Source organism: Belonocnema kinseyi, chromosome 8 (genome assembly GCF_010883055.1).
Source record: "Belonocnema kinseyi isolate 2016_QV_RU_SX_M_011 chromosome 8, B_treatae_v1, whole genome shotgun sequence".
NCBI lineage: Eukaryota > Metazoa > Arthropoda > Insecta > Hymenoptera > Cynipidae > Belonocnema > Belonocnema kinseyi.
Window position 1 is genome coordinate 10,648,175 of NC_046664.1, and position 21,824 is coordinate 10,669,998.

A 21,824-nucleotide genomic window follows, 5' to 3' on the forward strand; every position below is an offset into this window, starting at 1 on the left:
TTTTTTTTCTTAAAGGACGAAGGAAACTTTATCGAGTGGAAATTTATTGAGCGTCATCAATGTTTTGATGCAGTTGCGAAAAGTGTGCAACCATCCGAATCTTTTTGAAATTCGTCCGACGGTCTCGCCTTTTCAAATGGAGGGCATCGAATTTGTCACGGCTTCACTGGCCGCGAGTGCTCTCGACTACGATCTCTGGAAGCATGTTGATATTTCGGTGTTGAATTTGGTCCTGGTGAAAATGGAGTCGGTGCTAACGGCTTATGTCGCGCACAGAATGAAACGTTTGCAAACATCAAGAAAATTGATTGAGGTGATTGACAGTGCGCCAGAACCACCTCCAAGGTGTCCCTCGGGGAAGATTAAGATCAATGTCCGATTGTCGAGTCAGACGAAAGCTAATGTTCCACAGCAGAAATCGAGAAATCTCGCTGGGGGGACTTTGTCTTCGCCGCGAGTGGGAACTTCGCCGTTGATTAAGGGTGTCAACAACCAAACGCCAACTGGACCTGGTATGAAATTTTCTTATTATTATTATTATTATTTATTTATTATTTTTTTATTATTTACCTCTTTTTCTACTTTTTCAAAAAATTCCTGGGTTTCCCTCTGATTTTACAATTTAAATTTGCTTATTTTTGCTACGGAAATTGGTTTTAGTTTTGGTGAGAAAAATTCTACCATTTGATTGAGCGTTTAATTATTTTTATGAAGAATCAACTATTTTTTTACAGTCATCTTTTTGGATGGAAAATTCATCTGATTTGGACGAAATTTGACATTTTTTGGTTGTAGAAAACTCGTTATATCCTACTTTGATGAAAATTAAATTTTTGTCGGGTTTTAAAAATCTACAAATATATTTTTGGTTGAAAAATTAATCTTTTTTTGTCAAACATTTTTTTGTTGTTGTTTTAATTCAATAATTCTGTTAACAAGTCATACTTCTTAGTTGAAAATTCTTATTTTTGGGTTGCTAATTCAACTGTTTTGGCAGAAAATTAAACAATTTCGTTGAAAATAATCTTTTTTGTTGAAATCTTAACTGTTCTGGAGAAATTTCGTTTTTTAGCTTGAAATTGAACAATTTAGTAAAAAAATTCATTTATTTAGTTCAATATACATTTTTTTCCCCTCATAATAAGTGCATCTTTCTGGAAAGAGAATTCATATTGTTTGATTGAAATGTCACATTTATTGGTTGAAAATAAACTTTGATGGTAAAAATTTAAGTCTCTTTTAAGAAAATCGTCTTTTTGGGCAGAAAATTCAATTTATTTGATAGAAAATCTGTCTTTTTTTTAATAGAAGACTCATCCTACTTGGTTCAAAATAAAAAATTTTTTCGGATTTAAAAATGTAAAAATATATTTTTTGTTAAAAAATTAATTTTTGTTTTTGTCACACTTTTATTGTTGTTTTTTTTTTCATTTCGATAATTCTTTTAAAAAGTCATACTTCTTAGTTAAAAACTCTTCTTTTTGGGTTGAAATTTTAACTATTTTGGTAGAAAATTAACTGTTTCATTGAAAATAAACCTTTTCTTTCTTTTTTTTTTTTTGAAATTTTAACTGTTACGTAGAAATTTCGCTTTTATCTCAAATTTAATACTGTTTTCAAAATTTCATCTATTTAGTTCAAGTTCCTTTTTTTTAACAAATGCATCTTTCTGGATAGAAAATTCATCTTATTTGGTCAAAATGTCACCTTCATTGGAAGAAAATAAACTTTATTGACAAAAGTTTTATTGTCTTCTGAAAAAATTTCGTCTTTTTTAATAGCGAGGTATCTTTCTTAATTGAAAATTAAATTTTTTATAGAAATTTTCTTTTGGGGTTCAATATGCGTTTTTTTAATGCATCTTTTTAAATCGAAAATTCATCTTATTTCGCCAAAATATCACTTTATTGAATAAAAATAAACTTTTTTGTTAAAAATTTAATTGTTCTAACAAAAATTTCGTCTTTTTGGGGAGAAAATTCATCTTTTTTTAAGTAGCAGAATTATTTTTCTCAGTTAAATATTAAATTTTTTATAGAAATTTCCTTTTCGGATTAAAAAAATCTAGATATATATTTTTGGTTAAAAATTAATCTTTTCTGGTACAACATTTTTATTATTTGGTTATTTGACTGTTTTGATGAAGAAATATCATGTTTTTAGCTGAAAATTTTGACATTTTGGTAAACAATTATTTAGTGGAAAACTAATTCTTATGTTGAAAATTCATCACTTGGATGACTTCCAACTATTTTGTTAAAAATTTTTCTTAGTCGATTTCAATTGTTTTTTATTGAAAATTGTTGTTTTTGAATTAAATATAAATTGATACGTTTTTTGTTCCTAATTAATCTTTTTTGGTTTAAAATTGAAATACTTGGTTCATAGTTGAGCTAGTTTGTTAATAATTTAATTGTTTGGTTGAACATTCTTTATTTTTGTGAAAAACTAATCTTTATGGTTGAAAAAAAATAGTTTGGTTGTCATTTTTTTTCATTCGGACTGAAAAATCTTTTTGATTGAAAAATGATCAATTTTGGTTGGAAATTCTTCTTTTTTCAAATAAGTTCAACTTTTTTTATTTAAAATAAAAATATTTATTGCTTAAAATATCAACTATTAAGATTTACGTTAAGAAAATTAAGATTAATAAGTATTAAGATTTACGTTTAGAATTTACATTTTTTGTTGAATATTTGACTATTTGGGTGAAAGTTGAACTACTTTTTTAAAAATTCATTTTTTTTTATTGGAGGTGCGAGACTTTAGTTAAAAATTCATCTTTTTGAATTCAGAATTTAAGTTTGATTAAAAAAATTAACTGATTTGGTTATAAAAATTCAATTGTTTGGTCGAAAATAACTTTTTTTTTGTTGCGAAAATCCATCTCTGGTTGAAAATTCATCCTTTTGGTTTGAAAATTGAACATTTTGATTAAAAAAATGTTATGAGCCGAAAAATCTGTTTTGATTGAATGTTTTTTTTTTAATTCAATTAATTTGGTTGTAAAAATTCTTATTTTAAAGTTGAAACTGTAATAATTGCTTTGTAGAATATTCGGTTTTTTGGTTTGTTTAAAAATTAATCTTTTTTTTTGCTTGAAAATTGAACTACTTGCTTGAGAGGAAATTTTATTTATTTTTCAACCGAAAATTCAACTTCCCTTTTTTTAAATTGAATTTTATATGGTACCTACATTAATTAAAAAAAAATTCCTATTTTTTTTTTATTAAATATTAGAAAATAATGTGTAAATTAAAATTATTTTAGGTGTAACTTTGAGAGTTGCGGGCGGACAGCAATTACAAGGTTATTCTGTGCAGTTGGTTCCACATCAAGGAAGCGTGAAAGGTAATTCTAGTTCCTAAGTAATTAACTTGAATACAATTGTTGAATCGATTTTGCAATTTAATCGTTTTTGTAAGCATCATCGATCAGTGGTTGTGATTCAGTGATCAGTCGCTTTTGCAGTGATGCAAGAACATATTTTCTCGGGCCAGCTTGCTCATTGATCATTCTTTCATGCGCATTCTAGAACCGAGCATACAATTCTAGAATAAAAAATAAAACTTTTAAATGGTATGAATTTATGTTTTGTGACTTAAAAATAAGTAAATTATTATTATTTATTTATTTTTTTTTGTAGCGATACCTGTGGCGCCAAGCCCACAAACAACTGCGAGTACAGCTGCGCCGGTGACGAATTCGCAGAAAATAACCGTGGCAAACACGAATATCAGAGATGGCCTGCAAAGATTGACGCAGACCGTTACTGTTAAACAGGGTGATTCCGTCCAGAGGATATCAGTTCCTGCAGGTTTCGCTCAGCTGGTTTCAACTGCAACTGGCAGACACATTCTTTTTACGTCGAATCAGCAGAATGCAAATACAGGTTGGTAGACAATTTTTCAAGTATTTTATAATATAATAGCTAGCCGAGAATTAGTCAAATGCTAATAATCAAGTTCATTTGATCTCGCTGCCGAACACAGTACAGGGAATTTCATACCTGCAACTGTTTTATTTTAAACAGCGAGATAGCAAAATTTTCCATAAAAACTCGTGTGTCCGAAAGAGGAAATTATAGGACATGCGTATCCTGTCTGGAAAAACAATTCTAGTTCATATTTCTACAAGTATATTTTCCAAATTTTTCTCTATTTCCATTTTTTTGTTTTTCGAATATAACAATTTTGAAATTTTAATCAACAATATTGTGAGCGAAACATCTGATAAATTGTGTTTATCTCATCCTAAGGGTCCAGTATGGATTGCTTTACTTTAATTTATTCATTAATTAAATAGTAAATTGTCTTGAAAAGTATTAAAAAATTTTTAAATTGGATAAAATAGGCTACAATTTAATTTAAAGTGCATTTTTCAAATAAAAAAAAAATTGAACAGCTCATTTAAAATTTATTGAAAATAAAGAGTTTGGTATTTGAGAAAGAAATGCGTATTTCAAAAGTTTAAAAGTATTTTGAAAAATAAAGGATGGTTGCTGGTCCCGGAACTTTTTTAGGCCTGACAGAATTTATTTTTTGACTAGGAATTTAAAAAGTTTCTAGAAGAATAATTTGAAAAACTTGTACTATTAGAATTTAAAAATACAATTTTTTCACCTTGAACTATTAAAAATTAAAAGCGTTTATAACTGAACATTTTTGATAAAAAAAAACTTTCAATTCTACTGTAAATATTATTTATTGGTATTTAAAGTTGAGGTTTTATTTAAGTATTAAAAAGTTGAACAGTAATTGATTTTACAAGACGATTCCGAATCCGTTCAAAATTGAAGGATTTACAAATTTAATTGTATTGTAAGAATTTGAAAACCGATCAGTTGTAACTTTATGAACTAATTTCAATTTTAAAACCACTTAAAATTAATAGATTTATAATTGAACTTTTTTTCTTGATACATTTCAAATTCTATTTAAATATAGATTTTATAAAATATTCAATTTTTAACCCATTCAGTTTGAAATTTGAAATAAAAAAAAAAAAATAGTTAATATGTTGCAATATTTTACTGCTCAATTATCTGAAATAGAAAACCTTGATTTTTTTAAGTTTAAACTTTAAATGTTCTATTTTGAAAAATTTTCATTTTAAAGTGAAATTTTTTATTTCTATACATCAATAACAAGATAACAATCATTATGTTGAAAAACCTTAAAATTGAAATAATTTTAATCAAAGATACTTATATTTATACTATTTTAGAAAATTTACAAATAATTTATAGATGAATTTTTCAATTTTTAGCGCATTGAAAATGATAATCGTGGAATTATATTTTTGAAACTGAATCCTTACACTGTACAATTTATAAAAGTTTGAAATGGTACATTATTCACATTAAATAAATTTAATTTATAATCGTTCGATTAAAAAGTGTTGAAAGCTTTTTTCGTTTTATACATTCATATTTTATGCCTATAAATGAAAGTTTCGATACAGAAAATTTGAATAAAAAAACGTTTAATTTTTATTTTCGCAATTTTAAAATCCAACAGTTCCACTTTGAGTGCTTCAATTTGCATTTCATTTTTAGTTATTCAACTGAAAACAATTGATTATCTTCAATGTCGTGTGAGCGTAACCTCAAAAAATATGTTTACATTTTTTTCATACCCAACTTACGTTAACACAAACCGTGATATCGAGTTAAAAATATTGGAAATTAAAGGAGAAGCACTAAGAAACGTTTGTCTGATCCTTCATTTTTACAATAACTATAAAAAAGGGTTTCTTAGTGGCCCTCATTTAATTTCCAAAATTTGAAACTCGATGTCGCGTTTCATGTAGACATAAGTTGGATTTGAAAAAAAATGTGAAAATGACATGCTGAAAGTGTAACTATTCAATTTTTGGTTGTAAAATTATGTTTTTTAGTTGAAAATTATGTTTTTTTAAATTGGAAATTTAATTATTCTAATTTTAGTTAGGAATTGATTTTTATTAGTTAAATTAAAGCATATAGTTGAACATTGAACTGTTTCATTAAAAATTCATGATTTATAATTTTTAGTTGAAAATTCATCATTTTAGTTGTAATTAAATTTTTCATGCTCACACGGTTTTAATTGATCAATTTCATTTTTTCTTTGATTAAAATGGCCACCCTGAAAAAGTTAAAAGTACTCAAAAATAATTTTAGTTGAAGTCATAATTTCAGAGGCTAGAAAAGTCGTTGCTTTTGCAATTTTTAATTTGAATTTGAAAATCATTCGAATTAAAAAAAAAATCAATGATAAAATAGTCGAAACAATAATTTTAAAAAATAGTAAGGTTTCGGATTGTAAGGTAATTAACATTTTATTTCTTTCCGTAAAAGTCTCTTTCCAATTATGGACTATAGGAAAATAATTTTGCTATTAAAAAAAAAAAAAAAAAAAATAGATTAAATGACAAAACGAAAATTGAGAGTTTAAAAAAAAGAATTAACGGTATAATTTACAATTATTAATTGTTAAATTAAAATCCGTGCGATTTTAAAATTGTAGAACCCACAAGAGCAATTCCGTTACTTTATTAATCTTTTGTGAAGTAGTCTCAATTTTGTGGGTATATCAAAGTCAAGCAATTGTAAGACTGCTTAGTATTGTCTGTTCAGTCCAAGGGCAGTTTTGATACAATTACAATAGAAAAAAATGTGCTTTCTTCAATGAAGAGCATCTAATTCCTGGAAATGAAGTACAATTTATCATTAATATTGTACGAATTTTATTTGCAGTTGTAACACAAGGCGGTCAACGCCTAACCGTTCTCTCAAAATCGCTGGTGGGTCTCTCGACAACTGCCGCTGTCACTAAAATGGTTGGCGGTGTCGTGACAACATCCGGTGGAAGACCCATGATGCGAGTTCCACAACTCAATGTCACAACAGCTCAAGGCCAAGTAGTCACCCAGCAAATTCGTCCAAGCATAGTGCCAAAACCTCCTCCTCCTCCTCCGCCTCCTGTCATCAAGGAGGCAGAAAAAGCACCACCACCAAGCAAGGAAGAGCCAAAATCCGAATTCCATATGCCCCAATTGGAGGAGGATCGTCGACGCAGACGGCAGAGTAAATTGAAAATGTTGGCAAATGTAAATGAGAGGCGCTGCGCTGCTTGTCCATTGTACGGAGAAGATCTCTTCACTGCCCTTAGATTAGGAAAGCCCTGCACAGCTTGCCCGTGGCACACTGGCTGGGTTCATTGTGCCACTAGCAAAGAGAATGCCCGCACGAGAAGGCAATTTTTCTCAAGGACTGAGGCTCTCGCCGAGGCGATCAAATCGACCGAACAAATTGTTGAAGAACTGAAGGAAATCTTTGAGAGATTTGTCGTATGTGTGCCAGCTGTTTGCGCTCCAATGCCCAAATTTCACGTGTCGCATCCCCCGCCACACAAATTGGGAACGGAACAGCGACTTGAGATGGAACTGAAGTATCAGCTCTCGCCGAAATTGTCGCTCCTTCATCCGGTGACGAGATCGATGATGACACAATTCCCGGATCCGCGACTGATTCAATACGACTGTGGAAAATTGCAGTCGATGGATCATCTTTTGAGGCGACTCAAGTCTGGCAGTCATCGTGTTTTGATCTTTACACAAATGACGAGGATGCTGGACGTGTTGGAGGCATTTCTTAATTTCCATGGACACATTTACTTACGACTGGATGGAGCGACGAAAATTGATCAGAGGCAGGTACTGATGGAGAGATTCAATGCGGACAAGAGGATATTCTGCTTTATTTTGTCGACGAGGTCGGGTGGTGTGGGTGTTAATTTGACGGGAGCCGACACGGTGATATTTTATGACAGTGACTGGAATCCGACGATGGACGCTCAGGCTCAAGACAGATGTCACAGAATTGGACAGACGAGGGACGTTCATATTTATAGGTGAGTTTCTATTTTTCTTTTTCGTACTTTATCAACTGAAGAGTTCCGATTTCATCTCTTTTGGTTGAAAATTATACTATTTCGTTGGAAATGAAACTATTTTGTGGGAAAAACGATTTTTGTCGTTAAATTACTTTTTTAAATTGATTAAATGTGAGTCTTGGATTTTTTTGGTTTTTGTTGAAAGTTGTACTAATTTGTTAAAAATTGATTTTATTGTTTTAAGATGTCACAATTTTGTTGAATATTGTTTTTCATGGGTTGAAAGTTAAATTTTTTAACTTTCATTTTTGTTTGCAAATTGAACGATCTTGTAAAGTTTGTTTATGTTATAAATTCCTTTTCTTAAATGAGAATTTATTATTTTCCATTTTTGGCTAAAAATTGAGTTTCGAGTTTAAAATTTAAGTATAACATTTTTCATTGAAAATTAATCTTTTCTGGTTGAAAGTTGTGCTAATTAAAAAAAAATTGATTTTATTGATTTAAGATTTCACAATTTTGTTGAATATTGTTTTTTAAGGGTTGAAATCTTTTGGTTGAAAATTGAACTAATTTGTGGAAAATTATTATTTTTATGTTCCAAATTGTACTTGTTTGTTAAAAATTGATTTTATTGGTTTAATATTTCACAATTTTGTTGAATATTGTTTTTCATGGGTTGAAAGTTAAATTTTTTAACTTCCATTTTTGTTCGCAAATTGAACTATCTTCTTGAATTTTTTTATGTTATAAATTCCTTTTCTTAAATGAGAATTTATGTTTTCCATTTTTGGCTAAAAATTGAGTTTCCAGTATAAAATTTAAGTACAACATTTTTCGTTGAAAATTAATCTTTTCTAGTTGAAAGTTGTGCTAATTTAAAAAAAATTGATTTTATTGATTTAAGATTTCACAATTTTGTTGAATATTGTTTTTTAAGGGTTGAAATCTTTTGGTTGAAAATTGAACTATTTTGTGGAAAATTATTATTATTTTTATGTTCGAAATTCCTTTTTTTATGTGAATATTTGTGTTGTCCATTTTTAGCTAAACATTGAGTTTCCAGTTAAAAATTTAAATATTGCATTTTTCGTTGAAAATTAATCTTTTTTATTTGAATGTTATACTAATTTATAAAAAATTGATTTTATTGATTTAAGATTTCACAATTTTGTTGAATATTGCTTTTTATGGATTGCAAACTTTTGGTTGAAAATTGAACTAATTTGTGGAAAATTATTATTTCTATGTTCGAAATTTCTTATGTGAATATTTATGTCTTCCATTTTTTGTGAAAAATTGAGTTTCCAGTATAAAATTTAAATATTGCCTTTTTTGTTGAAGATTAATCTTTTTTGGTTGAAAAATAGACTAATTTGTTAAAATTTGTTTTTATTGTTTTCAAATTTAATATTTTTGTTAAATTTTTTTTTTATTGGCCGGAAGTTACTTTTCTTCACTGAAAAATTGAAGTATCTCATTTTTCGTTGAAAATTAATCTTTCTTGGTTCAAAATTGTACTCATTTGTTAAAAATTGATTTTATTCGTTTAATATTTCACAATTTTGTCGAATATTGTTTTTTATGGGTTGAAAATTAAATTTTCGAACTTCCATTTTTGTTCGCAAATTGAACAATCTTCTTGAATTTTTTTTATGTTAAAAATTCTTTTTCTTAAGTGAGAATTTATGTTTTCCATTTTTGGTTAAAAATTGAGTTTCCAGTATAACATTTAAATATTGCCTTTTTTGTTGAAAATTAATTTTTTTGGGTTGAAAAATAGACTAATTGATTTTATTGGTTTCAGGTTTAATAATTTTTTTGAATAATGTTTTTTATGGGCTGGAAAAATTGATTTTATTGGTTTAAGAGGAATTATTGGTTTTTTTTTATGGGTTGAAAATGAATTTTTCTAACTGAAAATTGAAGTATTTTGTGGAAAATTAGATTTTTATGCTAAACCTTATTTTTCTTGACGGCAAATTGAAGTCTTCCATTTTTGGCTTAAAATTGGTAGTTTTAGTTTAAAATTTGACTATTACATTCCTTGTCGAAAATTATTTTTTTGTTTAATGGACATTCAAATACTTAGTCAAAAGTTGTATTAATTGGTTAAAATTTGATTTTTTACTGGCTTAAAATTTTTAAACTAGTTTTTTTTTATGGGCAGAACATTAATTTTTTTAACAGAAAATTTAACTGTTCCAGTTTTTGTCGAAATTTAATAGATTTTAGTTAGAAATTTTACTATTTGCGCGTAAATTAATTTTTTAGATTGAAATCTCATATTTTCAGGTTAAAAATTCATATTTACTGATTGAAAGTTCAACTGTTTTGTAGAAAATTTGCCTTTTTGGTTTGAAAATTCAATAATTTTGTTGGTATTTTTTTCTTTCATGGTTCAAAAATCATTCTTGGTTGAACATTCAAGAAAATTAATCTCTTGGTAGAAGTTGTTTCATTTAAAATGTATCCGTTTCGTTGAAATTTCGACATTTTATGTTTAATTCAACAATTATATATTTAAAATTAAAATTTTTTATTCGTTGAAAATTCAACTACTTGGTTAAAAATTTTACTCTTTTGCAAAAAATTTAAATTTTGGTTGAGAATTCCTTTTTCTTTTAAATTTAAAATAAACTTTTTTGATGAAAATTCATATTTTTTGGTTTAAAAATACAACTGTTTTGTGGTAAATTAGTCTTTTTGGCAAGAAAATTCATCTGTGGCTGCAAGTTTAACTATTTTGTTGAAATAATGAATTAAGTAATATTTAATTTAAAATCAACTGTTCGAATTTGAGAATTTTGCAGATTGTAACTATTTGAATCCGAAAGTCTTGGTAAAGATTGACATTAATATATCATATATTCCGATAATTTTATTTTTAAATAACAATTTTAATGATTCACCAATAAAATATTTTTAATTCAAAGTTTTAGGTCTTCCTTTATATTATTTTTTATATCAAATTAAATAAATAATTATATTATTTTTATTAGTTTTCTTTCTTAGTCATTAAAAATTTCACAGTTCATTTAATACGAGTAAATTAAATACAAATATATGTAAAAGTAAACACTTTGAGACTGAATTGTTTTACATAGAAAGCTTTAAATCCGTAGAATTTCGAAGAGCTTTTCAACTTTTAACGTTATAATTTGAATTGTTCTCTTTAAAAAATGTTAAATATGTAAGTGAAATTGTTAGATTTTGAAGTATAAATATTAATTGAACACTTATTATTTGTAAACAAAATTGGAGTAATTTCAAGAGATATTTCGTAGTTTTGAAAAGATTCAAACTTAATAAAAAATTTGAAACTATTTCAAATAATTCAAACGAAGTGTGCTAACATCTTTTTCAAAACTTCTAAATATATTTTAAAATTAACCGAATTTTTCCTACAACTTTTGGAAAATCCTGCAAATTAAAAAATAAAAATCCTTAAAATCTTCCAGGTTCTGTTTTGATCATTTTGGAAATCTCTTAAAATCTTTTTAAATTTTGTGTTACAATTATTTTTCAAAATGAAAAATCATTTTCAATTTTCCTAGGAATCTTCAGAAAATGTTTTCATTCTTTTTAAGCCTTTCACAATTCTTAAAAAGTTTCTCGATTTTTTGCACCAAAATTTCGGTACGAATAGTCCAATTTTTTCGCGTCACAATCTTCGTGTAAATAATTTGAAATCAATTCAAGTTCTAAATTTAATTTTGATATTTTTAAAACTTCTTAATGTCTCTTAAGATTACTCTAATTTTTTTCACAAATAATAAGTGTTCCTATTGTTATTTATAAATTCAAATTTTAAGGAATTTTTTTAATGTGCAGGATTTTCTGAAAGTTGTAGGAAAAATGCAATTCATTAAAAAATATATTTAAACGTTTAGAAAAAATTTCAACAATGATTTTAAATTTGGAATAATTTAAAACCACTTTATAGATTTCTCAATTTTTAAAAATAAATTTTTCAAGTTTTTGAAGGATGCTTAAACTATTTAAAGTAAAAATAATTTAACTTCTAATTTGAAAAATTGTTAATTAAAAAAAAATTAATTTTGTTTTGTCTAGCTTAAAATTACTTGAAAAAATATAATTTTGAAAATTTTTCAAGTACATTGCCTGATCTTTGAACTCCATAATTTAGAGAAATTCTAATGTGGCAGTTTATCTGTATTTCATTAAAAAAAATTTCAATGGTTAAATGGAAAATGTTTAGAATAGAGTTTAATTTTTTTTAATTTCATTGACCGTGAAAAATGTTTGCAAAGCGCGGGAGTGGGGGGGGGGGGGCGTGAAATGACCGTGAATTTTTTTCTTCGATTAAAACGGCTACCCTGTTTAATTAATTTGATGTAAAAATACTTGGACGAAAATATAAATGATATAATTCTTATTTCTAATCCTTTTGTTTCGCAGACTGGTTAGTGAGAAAACGGTGGAAGAGAACATTTTGAAGAAAGCAAACCAAAAGAGACTGCTGGGTGATCTTGCAATCGAGGGTGGAAACTTTACGACTGCATACTTTAAGAGCGTAATTATTCCACTAGAGACTTTATTATTATTTCTTGTTTTTTTTTTGTTTTTTGTTTTGTTTTTTTTATATTAAATAATAAAAATATTTGTCTTTTTTGCAGTCGACAATCCAAGATCTGTTCAATGTCGATCAAACTGAGGGTGATGCGTCAACTCGAATGGCCGAAGTTCTCGAGCAGAGTAGGGATCGAGAGAGGGCTCTCCAAAAAGACCTTTCATCGTCGGCTCCTTCGCAACCGCCGCCACCACCTGGGCCTGGCGAGGAGAAGGTGGCGATGGGTGCTTTGGAATCGGCTCTTGCCGCAGCTGAAGAAGACCTCGATGTTCAGGCGGCGAAGACTGCAAAGGCGGAAGCCGTCGCTGATTTGGCCGAGTTTGACGAAAACATCCCGTTGGAGGAACCGGACAAGGACGATACCTTGCAAGTCAGCAAGGCGGAAATTGAAGTTCAAAATTTAGTTTCACAGGTATATGTGGTTTCAAAAATTGATATGAGTTTTAAGAAATTCAGGGTTCACAGTTGGTTACCAGGTTGTCGTCTTGCTCTAACTGAAAAACCTGGAAAATGTCGGGGAATTTTTTTCGAGAGTGTGTTTTATTTTTTATTATTACTGCAATATTAAATTGAGTAAGAATCGATTCTGAATTTGTAAAAGTGGCTTTAAATTACTGTATTGAACTGTTTTTGGTTGAAAATTCGTTCTTTTTCCTGAAAATATCAACTAATAAATTTTTTGTTTAAAATTTATCATTTTTACTAGAAATTCATCTCCTTGATTGAAAAATTAGCTTTTTTTTTTTTTTTGAAAAAAAAATTGTTTTAGTTAAAAATTTTCACTTGGTATAAATTAATCTTCTGGTTTGAAAATTAATATTTTTGTTGGAAATGCAAAAATGCGATCTATTTGGTTGAAAAATCAGCTAATTTAAAAAAAATTGTTTTTTCTTTAGCTGAACATTTTTTTTCTTTACTTTTTTCTTAAACTGAACATGTAACTATTCCAGTTGAATATTTCATTGTTTTGAGTTAAAAATTCATCTCTTTTGATGGACATAAATTTTTAACTTGAAATGTAACACTTCAAATTTTGGTTGTTTGAAAAATGATCATTTTTTTTTTAGTAGAAAATTCGTCTATTTCGTAGAAATTAATCATCTCGGTTTAATGTTGAATTTTTCGTTGAAAAATTTAATTATTCTAGTTCAAGATTCATCATTTTAATTAAAAGTTCATTCTTTTGGTTAAAAATTCAACTATTACAGGTGAAAAAATGAATTCATTTTTTGTTTGACAATTTATCGTTTAGGTTAAAAATTGATTTATTTTGTCAAAAATACGTCTTTGTATCAAATTTATCAGTTTTTTTTAAATGCAACTATTTTATTTATTTATTTTTTTCTGGTTGAAAATTATTTTTTAAACTGAAAATGTAACTATTCATTTTTTGGTTGTAAGATTCTGTTTTTTAGTTGAAAAGCTAACTACTTTTTAAAGCATTTTTGCAACTGAAAATTTAACTATTCATTTTTTGTTTTACAATTTATCTTTTAGGTTAAAGATGTATGTATTTTGTCAAAAATTCATCTTTGTAGAAATTAATCTTATTGGTTGAGGGTTCATCATTTTAGTTAAAAATTCAACTTTTTTTTAATGAAACTATTTTTTTAAATTTATCTTTTTTGTGGGTGAAAATTATTAATTTTTTAAAACTGAAATTGTAACTATTCAATTTTTGGTTGTAAAATTATGTTTTTTAGTTAAAAATTTAACTATGCAGGTTTTAAATTTATAATTTTATTTGGAAATCGAGCAGTTGGGTTGAAAATAATTTTTTGTTTTCAAATCGAAATTTAGTTATTCTAATTTTAGTTAGAAATTGATTTTTATTTTTTAAAAATTCAAGCATATGGTTGGATATTGAACTATTTCATTAAAAATTCATGTCTTTTATTGAAAAATAGTATTTTTTGGTAGAAAATTAATCTTCTGTTTTGAATTTTTTTTGTTTGGTGAAAATTGAAGTATTTCAGTTAAATATTCATAATTTTCGTTGAAAACTCATTTTTTAGGTTTAAAATTGAGCTATTCCAGTTAAAGATTTATAATTTCTAGTTAAAAATTCATTTTAGTTGTAAATAAATTTCTTAAGTATTTTTTTTTTTTTGAAAATTAAACTAGTTTGTTAAAAATCAATGTATTTTGTTGAAAAGTCGTCTTTTGTTAAAAAATTATCTTGCTTTAAACAATCTTTTATTGGTAAATACATATTTTTGGTAGAAATTAAGTTTCTGGTTTGAAAGTTAATCTTTTTGTTTGAAATTTAATGATTCTAATTAATAACCATAATTTTAGATAAAAATTTATGTTTTTAGTTTACAATTCAACTACTATTCTAGTTGAAGATTCATGATTTTAGTTAAATAATTCATCCCTTCGTTTGAAAATGTAATATTTTTTGAAAATTAGTTTCGTTTTTTTTTCCTTCAAGTTATTATTTTTGTTTGTTATTGAAAAATTCAACTATTCCAATTGAAAATTAAATCATTTTAGTTGAAAATTCGCCTCTTTGATTAAACAATAATTTATAACTTAAAACTTAAAATGCGTGTATTTTCTATAGAATTTGTCTTCTTTGGAAAAAATTATTTTGTTTAGGTGAAAAATCAACCATTCCAATTAAAGATTGTTTCAGTTAATTTAGAAATATAAATATATATTCAAAGAAATATCGATTTTAGACCAGTAGAAAAAAATATAAACATTCTGCATTTTAGTTAAAAATTGATCTTTTTCGTTGAAAATAATATTAAATTGTTCAAAATTGAAATTTTTTCCCCAAAATTCATCTATTCCAGGTGAAGATTCATCAGTTAAGTTTGAAATTTATTATTTTGGTTGAAAATTAAATTTTTGGTTAAAAATTAGTCTTGTTTCAAATTTAAAAATACATGTATTCATTTAAAAATTCGCCTTCCTTGGTAAAAAATTAATCTTACTTTTTGAAAATGAATTTTTGTTGTTGTAAAAAATCATTGTTTTGCCTAAATATTCAAGTATTGCAATTAAATATTGATCATTTTAGTTAAAATAATTTTTTAACTGAAGATTTAACCATTCCATATTTGGTTGAAAAATGATCTTTTTTAGTTCAAAATTTAGCTGTTTGTCTGAAAATTGATCTTTTTCAGTTAAAAATTCAACTTTTTGGTTGAGAGTTAATGTATTTTTTTTAATCTTCTTGTTGGTATTAAATTAATCCAACTTTCTACTTGAAAAGTTAGAAATTTTGAGCGGTTTAAATTGAATTTATTATAGAGCCAACATTATTTTACCTAAATATGCACTGAATTTAAAGTTCAAGTAGATAAAATAAAAATTGGTTTGAATTATTATTGTATAAATTCATTTACTTTAAGAGAAAAATACAAGAATTGATTAATTATGTTCTTAGTATTATTTAAATAATCTATAGTGCTAAATATTTAAGAATATCTTGTAATATTAATTAAATTCCTAGAAACTGAAGAAAAAAAAGAAGATTATTTATAATAAACTTTCGAAAAATTATGTCTAGAAAAAACCTGGAATTTTCAGGGAATTTTTTTTCTTTTTTTTTTGAAAAGCATCATCGATCAGTGGTTGTGATTCAGTGATCAGGCACTTTTGCAGTGATGCAAGATAAAATTTATTCTCGGGCCAGCTTGCTCAATGATCATTCTGGCATGCGCATTCTAGAACCAAGAATACAATTAGCAAAAACTAAACCTCGGTGAACCCTGGCCCATGTTTTAAACGTGACTTCCATTTTTCTTTGTGAATCGCTGAAAATGAGAAAATGTAATGTTTTATTTTAATATCCAGCTAACGCCAATAGAACGTTACGCCATGAAGTTTGTGGAACACTCGGAAGGCAGTTTCTCAGCAGCTCAGTTGGCAGCGGCCGAACGTGAATTGGAGCAGCAGAAAAAAGAGTGGGAGCTGGATCGTCTTCGTGCCTTGCGAGAGGAGGAAGAGAGACGAATGCGGCTGGCGGATGACGACGAAAAACCCCTAACTTTTGGCCGTGAGGACGCGCAGAATCAGGTTAATAGTACTACTAATTCTAGGAAACTATTTAATAAGAAAACAACCCCACCGAGTAGAAAAGGTACTACTACGCGTAGGAGCATTCGTAAAGTAGTTCAGGCATCCTCGGAAAGCGAAACTGATACCACGACAGACTCGGAATCAGAATCGCAGGACGAGGAGGAGGAGCTTGTGGAGGACAGTCATGGCGAGGAGTCGAGTCACACGGAGAGTCAAAGTCAGGGCGACGACGACGAAGACGAGGGAGAGGTGGACAGTCAAGATGAGTCGGAGGGCGGAGGATTTCACAAGCGAAAGGGTCATCGCTCGAATAAACCGAATCAGAGAAATAAACTTGATTTGAATAGTCCGCGGACAAGGTCCCGGGGAAATGTGAAAATCAACCTCTGGACCTTGGACGTTAGTCCAATTTTGCCGGGCGTGAAAAACAAACCACGAGGTTTGTACTCGAAAAAGCGATTTGACGGATCGAAATCTGACGATGGTTTCACCATGCCTTTACCACCGAATTTTAATAAAATTGCAAACTTGTCGGATTCGAATCTGAATAAAAAGAGCGATCCCGATCATCTTCTTTCTCCGAAATTAACGCTGGAGAAGTTGGAGACGGCGAAAATTAATTGTGTCTCGAAGGAGACGATTATCAAGAAAGTTAACAATCTGCCACAAGTGAATGGTTCCTGTCATAATGATGATGAGTCTTTAGAATCGAAAGAAGCTGACAATTGTCGTGACGTGGCTGACGACGAGAAACAAGAGGCAGAAGGTGTAGAGAAGGAGAATGAGAAAAGTGAGACGAAAGTGAAAACTGCAACGAATAATATTCCTGTCACTGACTCCAAAGATATTTCATCCCCTGTTCATGTGACGCGAGCCGCGAACAAAGCATCGAATTTTGTCAAGACTGCAGCAGCAGCAGCGAATAGTAATGACGAGGACACGGAAAACTGTGATGTTAATAATGCCTCTCAGAATCGGAAGGTGTCTCTATTTCCAAAACGTTCCGCTACCCGAGCATCCGGCGAGAATTCAAAAGGCAAGTCTGGTGAAGAGCAGAATGATTTCTTGAGATTGAAGCAGAAAATACAAGAGAGTGTTAAGAATGCGACGAAAAAGATGGTTCCTCATGTTGTACTTTCTGCTTGTACGACTCAAAAATTGAAACCTAATTTGAGTGAAAAGGATAATAACTCGTGTCAGTCGTCTAGTCCAAGTTTGCAGAAGGATAAAGTCCAGGGAAAGAAAAGTGAGGATCCGAAGCCGATTACGAGATCTTCAAAAGATCAGGAAGATTCAACAAATCAAGAGCTGGCAGAAAAAGAAGAGAGTAAGGACACTGCAAAATCTAAAGATTCGGATAAATCTAAGGACTCGGAAAAGTCTAAAGATTCGGAAAAATCTAAAATAAGGCCCGAAATGCCGAGAATATACACGCGCAGAGCGAAAGTAGAAGTTGCCGAGAGTAACGATCCAAAGGAAGAAAAACCAAAAGCGGGACCAAGAAAATCGATCGATTCTGAGCCCCAGACTTCGAAGAGTCTGAAAGCGGAAAAAAGTCGAATTGCCACCAGGTCTAATCCAGATCCAGTTTCACTTCCACCGCCGCGAAATGTCCCAGTTTTACAAAAGCCGGATTTAAAACGAAGACCGGACACGCCAATGCCAATGGCAATTATAAATCCGCCTCACGTTCCAAAGGTTGGAAGACCCAGGAAAAAGCCGCTACCGATTGAGCCCGAAAAATCGGACAAGTCTGAGAATGTGTTTGTAGTTCCGAGTTTGGGTCCGAGGAAGGCGAAGCTTTCAAATAGAGTTTTGGAGAAGCGAGAATCTAGTCCAATAATAATAAATAAACCAGTAGTTCAAACTGAAAGTACGGTGATAGTGAGAAAAAGGCCTGATACGCCGATGCCTGATACTGATAAAATCAGGGGCAAGAGGTCGAGGATTGAGACAAAAGTGGAGGTTCAGTTTGAAGTGCAGAAAATCCGAGCAACTAGGAAATCCATTTCTGATAAGGTGGAAGCGGCGGCGGCGGCGGCGGATTCTAATGGAAATGAGGAATCGGGTGAAGCGGAAACTTCTGACAGACCACAGCGAACAGCCAAAGTTGTTGCAATTTTGACCTTGGATTCGCACACGAAAAATAATAAATTGACTAGTCAGCAGCCTGTTCTTGAGGTGAAATTGAACAAAGTTAATGTCGAGGACAGTTCGAAAAATGGTGAACATTCCGAGGATAAATTAGAGGATGCAAGTAAATCCGATTCAAGAAAAATAGCTGCAGTATCGATTCCAACAATTTCGTTGAACAGGCTAGAAGCGCCAACGGTTTCCACGAGGGCGTCGACAAAGTTAGAGCGAAGAATTTCAATGGTGGATTTAGATAGTGAACCGGATTCAGAGCCTCCAGGCTCGACGAAGTCTCTGAAGAAGAGGTTGATGAAGAAAACTAGACTGGCTCCCCTAACGAAACCTTTGATTGACGGAAAGCGTGGTGAAATTCAAACGGTTGACATTGTTGATGACGAAGAAATTCCACCTATTAAAAGATCGCTTCGTTTTCAAGCTCCTCCTCCCGAAAAGCTAATTAACAGTTAGATGGTTATCTCGAGGTAATTAATTAGTCGTAACAGTTTGGATGATAATTTAATGAGACGATGACTTTATTATTAAAAGATAACGAATTTATTTTGATGACTCGATTGTTGTTGTATTTGAAATATTTTTAGAGACGATGGTGTGGTTGCGGCGGCGGGGGTTTTTGTTTGTTAGAGTCAGCGAAGTTGAATTTCTTGTTTTACCATAAATGAATTGCGATTGTAAATAGCTCATTGTTTCATTTTTTGTACTGGGTACAATTTGTAATATTTTTTAGCACTGTATAAAAAAAAAAGAAGAAGAAGAAGCGTGCAATTTTTAGCGCTTTGTAAATGACGGACTATAGGTTTACGGTTTAAGTTATATACTTGGTAACAAAGACTCATGACTGTTGTATTATATTAGATTATATTATTATATTAAAAAAAAAAAAAAAACACACAGAAATCCAAGGATCCATGTATCTCTCAGTTCGTGTTGCAAGCTTTCAAGTAGTATGATGATAATGATCATGCGGTATAATTGTGTGTTTTTGTTCGAAGAAGTCTAAGAGAAGTGGCAAGATCTTATTTCTTACTGTGAGAGAGAAATCGTTGCTGATTTTAGAAATGTGTCCGAGTAAAGATTTAAGTTGTGTGCCTGTATTTTGTATGATCGAATGATTCCTTGAAAAGGAAATAAACGAAATATTCCTTGCTATATAAAAAAAAAAAAAAGAAAAAGAAAAACAACAACAATGTGTTTCCTTATTTCTTGGTGCGGTGCGTTTCCAAGTCTGTTCAATCAAAGGTTCAGTTCCGTTTTGGTGTCAAAAGTTGCTTTTGCTCGGTGTGCTTGTTTATGTTTGGAGATTATTATCGAGATACAAGTTAGCATGTCAGTTTGGTGTGGCAAGGCTGTCATGACCGCACAACTTGAAGAGGCCTAAAAAAGAGCCGAATTTTCTTTTTATTATATTATATTATTATATTATATTGATTAAATTAAAGTATGCGTGAGAACTGATTATTGCTCACAGAATGGCACCAAAACACTGCCTTTGCCATTCCAAACTTGGAGACAGCCAAGATATAAGCAGGCACATTTACGAGCCGCGGAATCGAAAGAATGTTCCTACGTTTGTAGCTAGAAACTTTTAACTGGAACGAGCCTTTGAATGAACTAGGCTCGCATTGTTCCTTATCCAATTTTTCACATGACAAATCATTTTATATTTTATTTTATTTTATTATCACTGTTAGAAAGTGAGAAAAAAATTCAACTTTCCACGAGGTGGAATTTATTTCAAAGTTACGAAATCATTTGCCAATAAAATGTGAAGATTTTCAAAGGGTTATAGGAGACATCTCACCGATTTGTAGAACATTTTTTTTTTTTTAGAAATTTGAATTTTACAGTTTCAAAATGCGAATTTAAAAAAAATGATCGGTGCTTTTGTTAAATTTGTAATATTTTTTAATTTAAGATATTTTACCCATTTTTTTTCGTATTGTAGAATTTCTCTTCTGAAATTTTATTGCAAAATCTAAAAAAAAAAAAAAGTATAAAATTGACGAAATTTTCTCTGAAAATATTTCAAGTTAATTTCTCAAAAATCCCAGCTTTTTTCTAGATTCATCGTAAGGTAAAGATTATATAACCTGTGTTGTTTTATTGATTTTTCTAACCTTATAATAATCATAGAACTAAATTGATAAACAAATCAATAAATGGAATTTAAATTAGGACGAATTTCTGAAGAAATTAAGATGGGAAAAAGGCTAGAGTTTTTGAATATTTTCAGGGAAAACCGACAACATGTTTTTAAGTTTGATTATGTTTTTAATTTCCAATCAATTTCGAAAGAAGACGAAAAATTCTATCAGAATCAAAAAGCCATTTTTCATTTGATTTTCAATCTTTTACTTTCTTTTAAAAGTAGAAAAGCACCTTTTTTTACCATTGATTTTTTTATTATATCGCCATGAAAATCACGAAATTGCAATCAAAATTTTTATTTTGTTTTTCCCAGATTAAATTATTGAAAGAACATTGAATTCTGTGTGAATTGAGTTTAAAAAAAATTAGAATTGATTACAGAAAAACATTGAATTGTAATTTTTTATTAAATTGTTGTTAAAAATGAAAAAATTGGGGGAAAAAATGAGAAACTTGAAAATATTTTCGATTTTAACTTCGTGATAGAATCAAATTCTACGTCTAATAATCCTAAAATAACGGGATAATGTCAATTTTATAAAAAGTTATTGCAAAACACGTCAAATTTCGATGTTTTTGAAAAAAAAATAAATCTAGAAATAATAAACATTGTTTAAAGCTCTTGGGCTCAGTTTAGAGGTAAGTTCCATAGTATTTTTGTAACTTCTTAAAATATTTTCGAATTTTTCCCCCTTGCTGAAAAAATTCAAAAATACGTAGTTACAAAATTTGTTTGAAAATCATTAGCCATCGTATTATAATCAGTTTTATTATTTTTTATCAATAAATTATTGTTCTGGATTTTTTGAAGTCAGTAAGTACAATAATTTGAAATTTTGCGATTTTTTACACCAAGTTTGAACCTAGCGTAGAATTTGCACAAATTTTTTTATTATTTTAATGTTAGAAAAATACTACGGAGACTTTTGAAATGAGCCCAAGCACTTTAAAAAATGTTATTTTTTGGCTTGCAATCACAATTTTTGACATAAAAAAATTGTAAATTACAAAAAGTAAATTTT

General features: G+C 29.2%; 1 protein-coding gene across 5 annotated transcripts in view; it reads left to right on the top strand.

Annotated features, from left to right (window-relative positions):
* LOC117177849 (helicase domino) overlaps positions 1 to 21,824 on the top strand; it is a 91,610-nt gene that overhangs the window by 43,724 nt on the left and 26,062 nt on the right. For 3 of the 5 annotated variants that reach the window (XM_033368844.1, XM_033368846.1, XM_033368847.1), the window contains exons 14-20: positions 16 to 512; positions 3,271 to 3,351; positions 3,647 to 3,892; positions 6,740 to 7,895; positions 12,300 to 12,414; positions 12,518 to 12,883; positions 16,279 to 19,547. In XM_033368844.1, coding sequence (XP_033224735.1) covers positions 16 to 512; positions 3,271 to 3,351; positions 3,647 to 3,892; positions 6,740 to 7,895; positions 12,300 to 12,414; positions 12,518 to 12,883; positions 16,279 to 19,104 — 5,287 coding nt within the window. In that variant the 3' untranslated portion in view covers positions 19,105 to 19,547. Of the gene's footprint in view, positions 1 to 15; positions 513 to 3,270; positions 3,352 to 3,646; positions 3,893 to 6,739; positions 7,896 to 12,299; positions 12,415 to 12,517; positions 12,884 to 16,278; positions 19,548 to 21,824 lie in introns of those variants that run through there. The other 2 variants (XM_033368845.1, XM_033368848.1) reach the window with 2 other exon arrangements.